At 42.6% G+C, this 15,687-nt stretch overlaps 2 protein-coding genes across 4 annotated transcripts in view; both read right to left on the bottom strand.

Moving 5' to 3' along the window:
* Positions 1-15,687, bottom strand: part of LOC125708550 (rootletin-like) — a 112,704-nt gene that overhangs the window by 39,371 nt on the left and 57,646 nt on the right. For all 3 annotated transcript variants that reach the window (XM_048976160.1, XM_048976161.1, XM_048976162.1), the window contains 4 exons: positions 14,230-14,460; positions 13,141-13,266; positions 12,343-12,627; positions 10,311-10,557 (listed from right to left, as the gene is read on the bottom strand). In XM_048976160.1, coding sequence (XP_048832117.1) covers positions 10,311-10,557; positions 12,343-12,627; positions 13,141-13,266; positions 14,230-14,460 — 889 coding nt within the window. The remainder of the gene's footprint in view (positions 1-10,310; positions 10,558-12,342; positions 12,628-13,140; positions 13,267-14,229; positions 14,461-15,687) is intronic.
* zc2hc1a (zinc finger, C2HC-type containing 1A) overlaps positions 1-15,687 on the bottom strand; it is a 170,167-nt gene that overhangs the window by 134,869 nt on the left and 19,611 nt on the right. The gene's annotated exons all lie outside the window — the stretch shown is intronic.

The following is a 15,687-nucleotide window of genomic DNA, read 5'->3' as shown; positions in this document are numbered from 1 at the left end:
TACCAGCTGCATTGAGGCAAAGTATCTTTTATTTAACAGGAAATGAAATCCCCTTGTTCTGCACTTAGTACATTTAGTGCAAAGATTATATATGTAAAATGTGCGGCTCTGGTGTCCATGTTGACGGAGCGTTGTGGCTTCGTGCGCTCGATTTTAAGCAGGAGATGATGCTGTAACGGTCATGTTAGCTGAGGGAGCTTTCCCCGCCTATCTCTCTGCTCTGCGTAAGACCACCGGCATCCTCCGTAACCTCTCTCTTCCTGTCGTACAGATGTAGGCGTCACGGCCATCCAGAAACATAGCCCGCTTTGAAGCGTGAGGCCTAGCACGATGATTGCAACTTTTAAGCACTGTTGCATTACACTTGGACTTTCACTGCCATGGGGGTGCTGGGGGGGGTCAAGGAGGCAAGGTGGGGGCAAAACATTCATAGTAGGATTCAGGGTGAGGGCATGATTAATTTATGGCATTACAGCAACTCAACTGTTTAAATAGGAGCCTCGGGAAATTGCATAGCTAACTTCAATCACTAAATATTTAATGCACAATCATTATTTCCAGCCCATATTAAATAGATTACACTTTGTTTCATGTGTAAAACTTAAAATAAAAAACACAATTGCAACTTTGAGACGGACAGCCAACGAATAAACACAATGGAGGCATTCTAACACCCTGCTGGAGGAGATCCACTCGCGTCGCGCACCCCTCTCCGCCTGCTTCAGCATCCAACGGCACCCTGAGCGGCCGGCCCAGTCACTTGAGAAAAGCTCACATCGAATGGGCTATACAAAAAAAAAAAAAAGAAAAGCCCATAGCAATGACCCCACTGACCTGAGATCAGGTGGCCGCTGCACGCAGCGCTTTTAAACCAGGTTTCTCAGACAAGGCGGACAGAGGCGGGGAAAGTGGGGGTTAAAATGGCACTGAATGGAGTTTACCTTTGCTTTGGATGGGAGCCCAAGCTGACTCACAGCCAGAGGCACCCACAGCTGCTCCTTTATTTACAATCCCTTTGGCAGCCTTACAAGTGCCCCAGGCTGTAACAGAGTGTACCTAATGTTAGAGCTGCCAGGTAATCTTATGTCAAACATACTCCTTTGATATAAAGTGATCAATAGATTCTTGTAAAGAAGTAATTTCTCAGATGTCTCAACCAAGATTCTTTTTTATTATAATATATTCATATATGTGTTGTTATTATATTTCTGAATGAGGTGGGCTTCACACCACAGCCTTGCCGTGCCAGGATGCGCCTCTGAACTCTCTGTTTAGATGCTTCCGATGCGCCGCCATTACAGATCGATAGCTCCGCACGACACAATTATCTGCAATGATCTGGTCGCGCTGGAGATGCAGGCTTTCTGAGAACCATTTGAGGTTTTTGAGACACGAACGTGAAATATTTCTAAGAATTCTACAGCTGGAGTTGGAGACTTAATGGGCAGATTATAAAATTAAGAAATTCTTAGAAAAAAACAATACAGAACAGTGAAAAATATTTTTTAAAAAACACAATATACACACACAGTATCATTAAAGTATTCAAAGATTATAATGCAAAAACTACACAAATATTACTGTGCTGCTAGTTATTATTTGATTAATTTATGCTTTCATTCATGCTTGTTTATGTGAGAAGATCCCGATCCAGCACTGGTTTGCTGCTACCAGAGTCCTCATTAACGTAGAGGGAGCATTGTATTCTGATCTGAATCTTCTGACACTGTTCACCATATTAACTGTTAGGCATGCATCATATGAAGCCCTTTTAATGGTCTGCCATTACGGCAAACCGTTTGACCCACTGCATAAAATATATCACCGCAACCCACCCACCCCCTAGCCGTTACCCTTTTTCAACATTTGCATTTAGATACTTGGCCTCAGAAACGACTTTCTGAATTCTCCATCTGAAACGCAACGTAACTCTAGCACGTTCTCCCAACCGCAGGCCTGATGGACCTATGAACCAAACTGCCATCAGCCAATCAGACGGCTCGACTCGGGTTTTTTTTTTTCCCATGAAGCCCTATTCATGCAAGACATCATGTGTTCATATATTATGCTTCTCTCAGGGTTAAGCTGAAGGTTACAAGATTGACAGACCTAAAGATAGCCTGACAACCAGGGGGGGCTTTGTTGCATCCAGCTAAGATAGCTAATTACTAACCCTGATCACGGGCGAGGTAGCTAATAAATTAATAAAAATGTCTAACAGGGTAGCAATTGTGCTTCTTCGTTCTACAAGACAGCGGGAGAGCCAACACATCTAATGCAGACACTTGAGGCTCAAGAGGGAACAATCAAAGCTACTTTCCACAGCGACCTCCCTGTGTACGTCACTATAAATCGATGGTGCTCAAATCATGCATTAAAATTAACACTGCACATCGCAAAAAGCCCCAAAGAACCCACACATCACCAAGGGGGGTTGGGGGGGGGCTGTTGTTCTGGAGTGTTTTGGGGGCAAGTCGAACTCTTAACCTCAGTTCTTCAGTGGTGACCACAGGTTCTTGAGACCAACAGCTGACACTCGTTTAGCCGACATCGTCATCTACTGCAGGTCAATCGTCCACTTAAACCCATGGATCCTATAACACGCTCCCGGTCCCGACCAGCTTCTGTATCATTATTTCTGTTTCATTTATTTCATTGCACACTTCATGATAAATCTTTATTGTGGTTTACATACATTGAACACACCCTAAAAATTGTGATTTTGATGTGGAGGAAGTGCTGCTGAAAAAACTTGTCCTAACAAAAATGCTCAATTATATACTGAAGAATGAACTGTATCGCTAAAACCTACAAATAATGGCAACCCAAAACTATTATGTAATATTATGTAAGGTTCCAATTTATGATACTCAACGTTTAAAGATTTCCATAAGCTTTAACAGGCAAATTCAAATGCTAGACAACACACTGGTAAAGTTCAGTAATTTAAAAAATAACTAGCATTCATAACAAGTATTCAGGAAACAAATATTCAGCCTCTTAAGCTTATGATGCCACTGAGGGAAAATGGAATGTTTAATAATAATAATAATAATTTAAAAAAAAATGTCATTTAACATCCTTAGTTTAAGAATCTTACTATTTAATAATCTGCAAAGATTTTAGGAAAATGAAAAACTGTAGGTAAATGAACCCGCTCCGCAAGGTCGACATCTTCAGTGTTATGCTTTACATTCTTTGGCATTTTGACTCGCTAATAGAAAGTTTTGAAATGGCTGAAATGTCAAAAGTTAAAATTTAACTGAAGTTCTGCTGCTTTAATAAAGGCAGGGTATGAATCATCGAATGGTAAAATCATACGTTCACACTTTATCTTTGAAGAGCACCTCCAACCATCTTTAAAAAGTGTCCTTCAGATTCGGAATGAGAACCAAACACTGTCAGAGCCTCTCAATCCCAACGATTACATTCGAAGCCAGTTTAGTCCGCTGTTGTTTTCGCTTTGCCAGTCAGTTGTCAAATCTATCATATCCTAAATATCAACATGACTCTTCAAAGAAGCATTGCCTGGAAAGAAAATGGCTGATTTTATAACATATTCTAAACTTCTGAGTAAGTTAATGCAGCAGTCATACAATGAACATTGGCATTAGTAGCAAGATTTTTAAAAAAAATTATAATTAAAATTTGATGACAGAAAATGTAAAAACGTGTCAGTAACTGAGATACAAATGCAGTTGCCCTGGTCACATCCTATGCCTGTAAACCAAAGGATTTACACCCTGATTTCCAGTACAGGGGATATTATTTATAGACGTATTCACTCTCGAGGTGTCAACGTCTACTATGATTTCTGAAAGCTGCACTGTGTTTTTTGTTAGAGTAGGAACTGAATGGTATTGCTGAACCTGTCATGGGGCAGATTCCATTACTATTCCAGGCAAGTTAAGTATTGCCAACTAGTGCCACTATGAACAACTACATACAGGTAAAATCATTAATTGCTATTTGAGCAAAATGAGCGAAGTCATGCAGATACCAAGCAACAGGGCAAATCGGTGTTAGTCAACCCGATCTTCAAGCATCTCCAGATGAACCACATTTTTGTTCCCTCCCAGTTTTTACTCCTCCGGGTCCCTGAGGACTGGCTTATTTTAAATATCTTTACGATGTTTTTTGACCTGTCAAAGCTAACAGCACCCAAACCTAGTTGGCCGTGCTTGGCTGGGAACGGGTGATTTAAAGGTAAGGCAGCAACAAATGGGGTGGAGGCAAAATTTAGCCAAAGCAAAATGTGTTTTTATCATGTGGACGTGAAGAGGGAAGAGGTTGCATGGCCTCGGCATTGTTGCTCTGACACTGCTGTGGTAACATGCAGATATCAAAGGCCAGTAAGAGCTGATCTCAGTAATGGATATTTCAGTCCTGGGGAAGGAAAATGGGCCTTTCATATTTTCCAAGAATTTGTCTTTTGCAGTTTTATTTCAACTGATAATGGGTGTCGCACTTTATGTTTTTATTCCACTAACAGCAGAGCAACATGAGCACGCACTGGTTAGAGAATAAGTATGTGCTTCTCTATAAGGTAATGATTCTGCTTCCTATACTTTTTGAATAAACACACACATATACATATATGTGTGTGTGAATATATATATATATATATATATATATATATATATATATATATATATATATATCAAATGTCAATGTCAAATAAAACCAAAACAGGATTTTTGAGGGTTTTTTTCTGCAGGCATTTGCAGAAGGGAGATAAACCTTATATCTGTATTTTCTGCATATAATGATTGCATTATGCAGAATATAAGAATTTTAATAAAATGATAACTTTAAAGTGATTCATGTGGTTTAAAAGGAGAATTACAGCTTAAAACAGTTACAAAAATTAATTCCCCCAAGGAAAGTTAACAGGTTATTGGGCCAAGCTATCCAAGCTATTGGTAACTACCTATTATGACCAGCACATTTAAACATAACAAGATCCAAATTTTAGTTTAAATGATCATAAATATGTAAAAATATAACCAAACTTACAATTCACTTTCTGGGTGAAATGAACAAGCAAATTTCCATATTTTTCCATTAATACTTTATATTATTATTATTGCTATAAAAATAATGAGGGAATTGCAATTCCCCCCCCTCCCCTCAAAATCCTTACATTTATACTACAATTTTTATGATTTAATTTCCATTTTTCCACCATGTATGGTTAGCTATTACAGAAATCCATTACTATTAGTTAATATGTATGCAAATTTGAACGTAAAACATTAAATCGGAGTTCCTTTGGAACTGCTGCACCAGTGACATTACACATTATATGTTTAATTATGCAAAACTTGGAAAGTTGACTTAACAGCGCACAATTTCCCACCCACAATAACACCTTTAAATCATTCCATATGCAGCTGCAGAGAGCGGTGAATAAAAACTACTCGCTAAAACACAGGAAGCTTAAGACAAGAGAGAGAAATGCTGTTCTTAGGAAGAAATCGAACCAAAGTTTTAATTAATATTAAAAAAAATACATCTTGTGCCACCATTTGTGCTGCTGATAGGAAATCCATGGAAGGGTAGATTATCCGCTTTCTCATTAGGGATATCGCTCCCCTCTGGTTCATATCAGAGTAAACGTAGGGGGTGTCATATTTTAAAGAAATAAAGCCAGGTGCCTCCTCATCATTAGTTCAAGACATCTTTCGTTAAGAAGGAAAGTTCACGATCACTCAGCCTGCGTGGAAGCGAGTGCATGTTTAATAAGATTCCATTACTATGCCAGACAAGTTAAGTATTGCCAAAAAGTAAAATAAGTCTTTTATAAGAGCAGACACTGTGGTGTATAAAACAAGGCCATTTAAAACTGTCTTTCTGTTGAATGTTATGCTAAATAATGACACCAGTGTAACCTAACGTGCAGTTTTTAACAATCCAGACCGAGTTCCGGTTCGGTGCGGAACCGAAGATTATGAGTTCAGAGCAAAGTCCAATGCGAAAGGCGTGGTTTCTGAACCGTAGGCACCGTATTCAGGGTGATGATTATATATCCATCAGGTAATAGGCTGTGAGCCAGCGAGGTGAGATTTACTGCCTGCCGTATCAAGCCTAGTTTAGCTAGTGTGATTTTCGTCCGGCATTAGAGGGAATGGCTTTGCAGCCGAGGCCGGAAAATTAGGACAATTAGAGATTAATCAGGACAAGTAGGAGACGTTTGTCAGCCAAATTTAATTTCTTTGTTTATAATTATATTTTGTGTGTGTATACAAATTTTAAAACAAAAACAATCTAAATTACATAATGCATGATGTAGTTTACAGCATGCAAAGGTCCCTACTTGTTTTCTGGTTTTCAATGATTTCTTCCCCCATTATATGAATGGAAACATGGTCGGTGTATTAAACAAGGCCGAAGGCATTTTAACGCCATTGCGGTTTCGAGGGGACGCGAAAGTGGCCCGTTGAGGCAGGCGCACTACGGGAAGATCATAAACGTGTCTCAGCAGGCAAGGGGGGCCGCGTCGCTCTGGCTGATCGAGGAACCCCGAACGGAGGCAGACCCTGGCGGGGAGACGGTCCCCTGGCGGCCGCGGGTTGCACGAGTTAATTCTTAATGAGACAAATCAGCATGGGAAACAGTGGCGTCACCCCGGAGGAGGGGGTTAGGGATTCAGGGACTCGGATGGGGAACAAAGGCCTCCTCTACTGCATATGATGAGATCTCCGCAAGGGATCCACCAGCGGGAAAGGTGAATCATTACCAGGCGTATCTCTGTATCTCACGCAGTGGACATGGCCCCATCATTAAGGTGAGGGATGCTTCCAGCGCTCTGACAGAGACTGACAGCCTCTGTGTCCAGGCACCTGTTACGGCACCGGCTGGGGGAACAGGGTGAGGGTTGGGGGGGGGGTATGCTGGATAACAGAAAACAGCGCTTGTGAGGGGCACGTACTCGCAAGAGCCATTGTCTTCCGCGAATTTAAACAGTGACGGATAAAGAGCGGCGGAGCTGTCGTTTCCTCTTCCTCTGCTGGTAATCGCGTCTTTCAGAGGAGAAGCTTCTTCTTCTTTTTTAAGTGATTTCTTTGTGCTCTTCAAACTGACATGCAGGGAGGGGGCAGAGTGATCTCAGCGAGTCCCTGGAGGACAGCAGGTGCTATCAGAGGCGCTCATCTCAGACTGACTCATCGGGAGATAAGGATTTTACTCTTTCCACTTAATTAAAAATTGGTGTGAAGAATTCCTGAGGGGCAAGGGGCAGCCAAATCAGACAAAAAAACAAGAGAATTTATGTTAAGATTTCACAAAATAGTCTTATTACTTGCCTGTTGCCTGCAAAAACACATAAAAAATATCAACAAGTTAAATAACGATCCAGAAGCTGGATAGTAATGGCGGCTGTCAAGAACTACTAACATTTATCTGAAAAGCAAGTATGCGGACTTAGTGGTTTTTAATATGTCTTGCAGGTACATGGCCAGGTGACTCTCCTAGTGAGAGAGGGCGCAGGCGACTCGTGAGCAGGTGCACGCTGGAACTTCTGCAGATGGTATCCCGGGGCTGGGCCGTGTCATCATGGAGCTTGACCGCCAGGGCAAAATATGGGTTGGCCTCGGGCCCAGAAACTTTGCAAGGCTGTTAGAGCTGCTCCTCTCTTAACGCTTAAATAATTCACTCCTCACGTTCCAAATGACTTCAATGGCGACCATATTCAAATACGCACGTAACGTAAAAAATATAACCTGAATTATCATTTTAAATTCCAAAGTGTCATGCCCGGCTCGTCCGCTCCTCCTGTGTGCCACGCCCCCAGATTATCCTCCTGTGTGCCACGCCCCCAGATTATCCTCGTGTGTGCCACGCCCCCAGATTATCCTCGTGTGTGCCACGCCCCCAGATTATCCTCGTGTGTGCCACGCCCCCAGATTATCCTCCTGTGTGCCACGCCCCCAGATTATCCTCCTGTGTGCCACGCCCCCTGATTATCCTCGTGTGTGCCACGCCCCCAGATTATCCTCGTGTGTGCCACGCCCCCAGATTATCCTCCTGTGTGCCACGCCCCCAGATTATCCTCCTGTGTGCCACGCCCCCTGATTATCCTCATTTATACTACGGGACCGTTGAATGCTTGAATCTGATTGGCTGACGAACGTTCTGAGGTGTGCAATTATTTTCAGATAAACGCACGGCGAACGTAGTTCCAGGTAGCTCTCTTGACCGCATTACAGTTCCATATCACTTCGCATAGTTAACTGTAATAACGGAAATTAGCATACAGTACCTATACAGCACACAGGACTAACAAAAACAACAACATGACTGACGATTTTCCGAAAGTAAATTTTAATATTTACGGTGAATATGAAACTTTCAACAACTGGGCTGCAGCAGTATTAGTTAGCCTAGTGTACCAACTTAAAGGCTACACATGACATTTCTCACTAGCGAGGTAATAACAGCGCTGCATCTTAAAGCAGACTTACAGTTTAGAGACGGTGCTTCAGAACACTGTTGAGGGACACACGGAGGTAGCCTAATTCATACAAGCTCTCTCTCTCTCTCTCTGTTTCTCTTTCTCTGTCTCTCTCGCTCTCTTTCTAATAACTTCATTATTAACTGCATTAGTCTGCTATCAACGGCTCAAGCCTCCATTGCCAGCTTTAAAATGACGTTTTGGAACTAGCAAAAGAGTCGTTGGATGAGATGCGGAAGAAATAATCCTACTCACAATAGCGATTTAAGTAGAAAAACCGGACGAATCCCTTGAAATATATAATCTGATCAATGTCTTGAGGTGTGGCAACCGTAGTATAAGCGGAATAATTGACTCCGGACCGTTTAATTATTAGAAAATAATGCACACCCGAGGTGTAACGGCCACTCCGCTTCGCGTCGTGGCCGCATTACCACCTCGGGTGTGCATTATTTTCTAATAATTCAACGGCCCGTCGTCAATTATTCCTTACGTGTGCCACGCCCCCAGATTATCCTCGTGTGTGCCACGCCCCCGGATTATCCTCGTGTGCTTCCCCGATCGTACCCAGCTGTGTCTGATTATTTTCGCCCAGTCTTGTCTATTTCAGTCCATGTCTTGCCTTGGTTTTGGTCCGTCATTGATGTTAGGTGATGTTAGTCTATGTCTGATGTCTCCTGGTCCCCGTACCTTTAATAAATCCGTTTTCCCCATATTCCGCCTGCTTGCCTGCTTCCTGCCCGCTTGCCTGCCCCTTCGCCTTACCAGCGAACCTGACACACAGAATTATCTTTTACGTTTTAAACTGTTGAACGGCTTCCATTTCTTGGATGTATATCCATCATTACTGTTGGTAATCAGCAGTATGATTTGATATTTCAATGCTTGCAAATAAAAGGTATATAAGCTCAAAATTACATTTCATGCACTTCACCCTGAAGATAAAACAATATTTATAAAATGTACGACAGTACCGTTTTCAGTTTATAATTCTTGCTCACAGAATATCTCTACATAATTCAGGGATCCATTGTGCCTTAAAAATCCAGTGGATATAATATAATTCATATTAAATGTAAAACTACAAAAAAACATAGAATGCCACATGGGTGACCAAACTATATGTACATTTACATTTTACATAATTAGCAGATACTAGAAACGACATGCAACTGAGACAAACAGCACATCGCAATCATATTTGCTGTCCAGGAGTCAACTAGGCCAAAGTGCAGCCAGGTTGAGCTTCCAGTGAATGTCCAGGTACAGGTGCAAGCAGGGCTGGGGCAGGAGCTACAAAACAACATCTAACAAAGCAAGAACCTAATAAGACTATTCGTGGACCTGCAGTGCAACGTAAGAACATGGGAACCTAATGAGGCATCAGTCTAGAAGAGAAATTCTTGGAACAGATGGGTCTTGAGGTGTTTCTTGAAGGTAAAGAGTAAATCTGATGACGAGGTATGGTTCAGCATCCCATCCCACCATTGAGAAACCACACAAGAGAACTTTAAGCTAACTAAATGTACGAGCAGTATAAGTTAGTATCTGCCTTTTACCTGCTCATTCCCTGATTGGCACTAACAGATATTGCTGGCATGGTCTCCTATGCCCTTTTGAGCTGATGTAAAGCACCCTACTGACTGTACTTACAACACACTATACACCACCAAACGCAATGCAGACAGACACACATTTCATCAGAATTAAGATTTACTCTGAAGTCTCAAAAACACTCATGGCTGTCAAGGGTCTCGCCTTAAATGGTGAGGGTGGGAGACTGCCGATGTTTCAGGGAGTTACATAAGCGCAGGTAAGCGTGGGATACAAACTGCCAGGAAGCGGAAGGGACCCTCACCACTCTGCCTGTGCTGCCTGTGGAGCTTCCGCATGTGCTGTTGCAGCTGTTTCACCTCAGCCCGGAGGGACAGATTTTCCTGCTCTCTTTGGCTCCTCTCTTCCTCCCAGGTCTGGGCTTCTCTCCTCAGGTCTGCGATGGTGCGTTCCAGGGCCCGCCGCTCCAACTCCTTGCTCCCAAAGGCCTCCCTGGCCTGGATGAGGTCGGCCTCACACCTCTTCAGGAGGTCAGCTCTCGCCCTGAGAGCCTGATGGACAGAGGAGATAGCTAAAGAAACTCCACTCAGTTGCTGTAAACAGGTTTGATATATTTTCCGTATTATTATACTTGGAATTTCTATCGACTACATTGCCTCATGATCCGATACTCCTTTAAAAACAGGTTTTGTAATTCACCATAGTCGCATTTTAATTGCGATACATCCTGTGACACTCATTGTCTTCATTTTCATGCTGGTTCATGCCACAGTTATGCTCAGGTTTCGATGTTCTGCCTAAACTTGGGCGATATTGAGTACGGTATACTGTTGTATTTTGGGTATACCGTGGCATTTTGAAATCGTCGGCAAAATTAGCCGAGCAAGGAGCTGAGAGACTCCTCCCCCTTCAGCAAATTTTATCGTCAAGATTTCAAAACACCGCAATGGCGCTGCTTTTGAAAATACCGCCAAGATACCGTACACAAAAGTATAATGTCTAGACGATTCGACGGTACGCAAAATTTGACACCACTCAGGCCTAGTTCTGTCACTGTTTGTTTTACCTGCTGTGTCAGTCACAGTGTCAACAAAGTGAATGAGTGAATCTGAGTGGAAAGAAGCAGCATGTGTGGGAGAAATGCCAGCATGTTCAGGCTCTCCCACGTGGTTCGTCTCGACACCCACGAATGCCTGCCTCGGGCTGGCACGCTTCCACCACTCAGCCCCCGATCATGTCCTATCATGTTCGCCCTAATTTGAATGCTTAACGTCCTTTTCGTGTCTTAATTGCGGCAAATTGCATTCTCTTGGCACGGCTCCCTTAAAACTGATCCCAGAGTAATTATCTCCTGTCAACCAATGAGAGGCAGATCTGTCTAGTGAGGGCCTCCCCTGTATTTAACGCGAGCCTTTAATTACCCACGCTGGCGTGCCACATGCTCCTCAACGGCTAACCAGCTCTGCCCGGGAGGTCGGTTCACGTTAGCCAAGGGACGACCACCAGATAACAACCAACAAAGCCAGACAGAAAAATACAGCACACTGAATTATTTTACCATCCTTGGTCACTATAACAAATTACATTCTAAAAAAATTACACTATAAAGAATTACCTCCCCATAGTTCAAGCCAGAATTCAGCTTGTACTATTGTAATGTAATTTAAGCACAAAGAAAATACAGATTAAAATGTAATCTAAAAAAAAGGAGCCCTTTTCTGCAATTCCATTGTCAAACGGCTCCTTTTAGAGCCCTGAGCATGACCAGAATTCAATATTTTATTTCTGTGGCCAGCATGGCCCATTAATTAGCGGGCAGACTCGTGATTGTCAGGCTGTTTGTGTTCCTAGCCTAAGGATAAGTCTTCCCATATTACACATGCAGAGGAATAAGCAGGTCTTGGGGGCACAATTTATTGTTTTTCTGCTTAATCTTATGAAATACTTGTTATTCATCTTCCTCACTCACATGTATCCACAATCAATTTAAACCACCGCAGTATTTCTTTATTTATTTATTTTGGAAGAGTGACAGTTTTTGCTGTATGACTGTATCTGTGGATGCATTAGACCGTTTTGTGCGTTTTGCATGTGCTGTGCAGTTGCGCATGACTAGCCATGCTTTTCCGCATTGCTGGATAGCGGAGAAACACTTTAAGGTAACCTCGGAGCCTGTAGATCGTGCTCTGCGACGTGTGACGTACGACATGTGACACGTATACACAGATCATCCATACCAGTGTGAGCGTGCCTACGAGCTACTAGAAGCTAACCTCCCACTAACGCTCCGAGTGGTAAAGAGAGATAACGAGCTTTGAATAAAGCGAGAGCGTCACCTGGTCCTTCTGAGCGCAGGTTCTCCTGGAGTCGGCAAGGTCCCCCTCCAGCTGGGCCACTTCCTGCTCCAGCCGGGCTAGCGCCACCTTGTGGTCCTGGTGGGCCGATGCAGCGTCCAGGTGCAGAGACTGCAGGGTGTGCTCGAGGTTGCGGTTCTCGTCCTCGCGCCTCCGAAGCTCCGCCTCCAGGTTTGTGGCGTCGGTCTTCAGCGCTTGGAAGTCTGTCTCGAGCCTCACGGCCCTCTTGCCCTGCTCCATGTACTGCCGCTGCAGAGAATCCAGATCCTGGGCGGGCAAAGAACAGGAGCAAAGTCTTTCCCCCTGATCTTAATGAAACCAAAACCATATAATAAAGGGTCCAGGGCGGAAAAATAGATTCATTCTTTTTTTAAGTACTTTAACTAGGATGCCAAGATAACCAGGCTGCTCAAGGTAATGTAAACGGGTAACAGAGAGGCATCATGGGAAGAAAAAATAAAAGCGCAGCAATAAATCAAAACTACTAAATCAGTAAATATTTTACTTGCTATTCCAATTTAGTTATAATACAGCATCAGAATGTCAACAAAATAACTGTTAACCATTAACATCAATGCAACGCTAAATAGTGAAGGATTCTGAAATGCAGTGAAACTACTGAAAGAGGACAGAAAGGCAAATACTACTGAAATAAATTCTGCGACTCTGCTCCTAGAGCTTCTGAGCAGCTGTCCTCAGTGCTGCGGGACGGCGGATACCCCTGCCCGGACGGTGTGAGGGATAGAGGAAGGGGGACTCTCCCCCCGCGAGAGCGCTCACCTTTCTCAGGAGGTCTCGTTGTTGCTGTAACTCTCCGTACTCCGCATCGGAGTGACTGTGACTGAGTCGTCGATATGACACCGAGTCCGACTGAAGATCCAGAGAGGCCTTCTCATGCTCTAGGAGCTGGGTCCATTTATTCCGAGGAGGGGGAAGAAGCGAAAAACCATTTCCACAATTTCTCTTGTATGCATATGCAAAGCAGCTTGAAGCAGCCATCTCTGATTAAAAGGTAAATGATTAAAGAGGCATATGTGTGCCTTTTGGTCAGATAATGAATTCAGTTTCACCAGTAGGGTTCAACTTTTCATACGACATCTCACAAAAAAGAACCTGAGTGATATGAAATCATCAAGCCATCAATTTATGAACAGAGGATTTCCCAGCAGACAAGTAAGAATGTAAAAATGACGGCACGTTCTTCTGTGTGAGACTTATTAAAGTAAAGTGTTGCAAATACTCCCCTTAACAAAACCAATAAATTCAAACTCATTACTAAATGTAATAAAGTATCAGATACAGTAAACTCAAACTGGCTGATCTTTTATAACATACAAATTGAATTTTATTTGATTAAAATTTCATTCTGCCAGCCTGACCTTGTAGGAAGCAGTTCATACAAATTAGGTCTCGCTGCAATAAAAAAAAATCATTCATCTATTGCCGCACATGGTACACATCCTTGATCACGCCAAAACCAAATATCAAATGGGACACTAGCATCGTACCTGGGTGATGTGCTTTAATTAATACGAAATTCAGTAGTAGATATTTCAGAATTCTTTTGGATATTGACATTAACTAAAGAGAAAATGATTATATATTGGTGTATGTGAGTATGTTCAAATGCATAACAAGATGTACAAAAATTGTTCACCTTCCTCATACTTCGCTGGGATAGGCTCCAGTGGTTTGGATAACAGATAAACAGTGAAAATGAAAATAGACCAATACAGATTGAACAATTTTTCACTAAACGTGAGTTATTAAATGACACTGATCTGAGTGAATTCCACGGTGCTGAGAGTATGCAATGAAACGGCAGGCAGCAGGGGTACGGCCTTCCCTGCCGCTGGTGTAATGTCTCACCTCTTCCTGTTGCATGTGTACTCGCCGCCCTAGCCAGCTGATCAGCCGCTCGCACTCTGAGACGCGGTCCCTGCTGACCTTCAGGGCCTCCTGCGTCGACTGGAGCTCCTCGGCCAGCTGGTCAATGGCTTCTGCTGACTTCTCCGCATGTCCACACTTCTCGCCGTATCGGCGTTCCAGGCTCAGGATCTCCGCCGTCAAGCCGTTGACCTTTTCCTGGGCCTGACAGACCTTCTCAAAGAAAGACATGGCAAAATCAGCAGAGAAGATTCTAGCTTAAGTACATGCACAGCTAAGAACAACATACTTCTGTGATGATGATGCTTTGTTTAGCATTTGTTTGGCACCACAAGTTTTGGTTTGGAGGCAATAAAAGATTTCTACGGACACAAATTGGTGGCCAAAACATTGCCTTGAAAACACAGCTGATGAATCCTACCCTGACAAACTTGAGCTTTGGATAAAACTAAAACCATCAGCTCTGCTTGTATTTCCTGTCAGATAACAAGATACCAAAACAGAAGTTTATTTCTACGAAACAACACCCTTCACTCTCCCTTTGAGAACTGCTCTATATGATTTTAGTTTCACAACCTTCAAGTGCATCATCACGTGGGAAATAAGCAAACGGTCAACGGGTACAAATAATCCCTCTCTCTCTTCTCAGAATCCATTTTTCAGAAGACATGCATGTTTTGCAAAAATCTATAACACGTGTTAAACATCTGAGTGGCCCAGATGACAGGAAGCTCCCGGAAAAGAAGAGTACTGTGCATCCAATATCGTAGCCAAGAAAATCAATACTTGTGATCATTTAAGTCTAATAAGCAAACATCCAGATTAATCAATCATGCAGATCACAATCAACACATGGACACACCAGTGCAATTATGGTGCTCTGCTATCAGCAATGGCACACATTCACCCCTCACTGTACAACAGAAGGGACACTTAAAAATGAAAGGATCTGGACATATATGCAAAGTAACAGTGCAAGGTCGTGATCAAAGGACAGGGTGGAGGAACAAAGAGAACTTGCAAGTTCATTCACCCTCTCAATCTTCATGCGAGTCAATCTACAGGAATAATCGACTAAGAGTATTACGGACGGCACTGGCCTGAATGCTAGCTCATTTGGGGAGAAGGCCATTTCAATCATTGTAAAATCAATACTCAAATTCCATGCAGACAAGGAGGTGGCACAGTATTGTGCGCTTTCGTATATTTATAGCCTTTTGTTAAGCTTTCACAAGTGTATATTTTTTTCTCGGAACAAAAAATAGATCAGAAATAAAACAAAAAAAAAATCTAAAGTAAGTAGTATTTGGTAACACTTTACTTAAAGCAGTACCTTCATAATGCATTATAATGCATTCATAAACACAGCTATAACAATTTATATAAAGGCATAACACATTATAGCCTTGTTTATATAAATACTATCAAGCTCTCATCTAA

The sequence above is a fragment of the Brienomyrus brachyistius genome, chromosome 15 (genome assembly GCF_023856365.1).
Source record: "Brienomyrus brachyistius isolate T26 chromosome 15, BBRACH_0.4, whole genome shotgun sequence".
NCBI lineage: Eukaryota > Metazoa > Chordata > Actinopteri > Osteoglossiformes > Mormyridae > Brienomyrus > Brienomyrus brachyistius.
The sequence above is the reverse complement of the archived record's forward strand: the minus strand, read 5'-3'. Positions and strand labels throughout refer to the sequence as shown.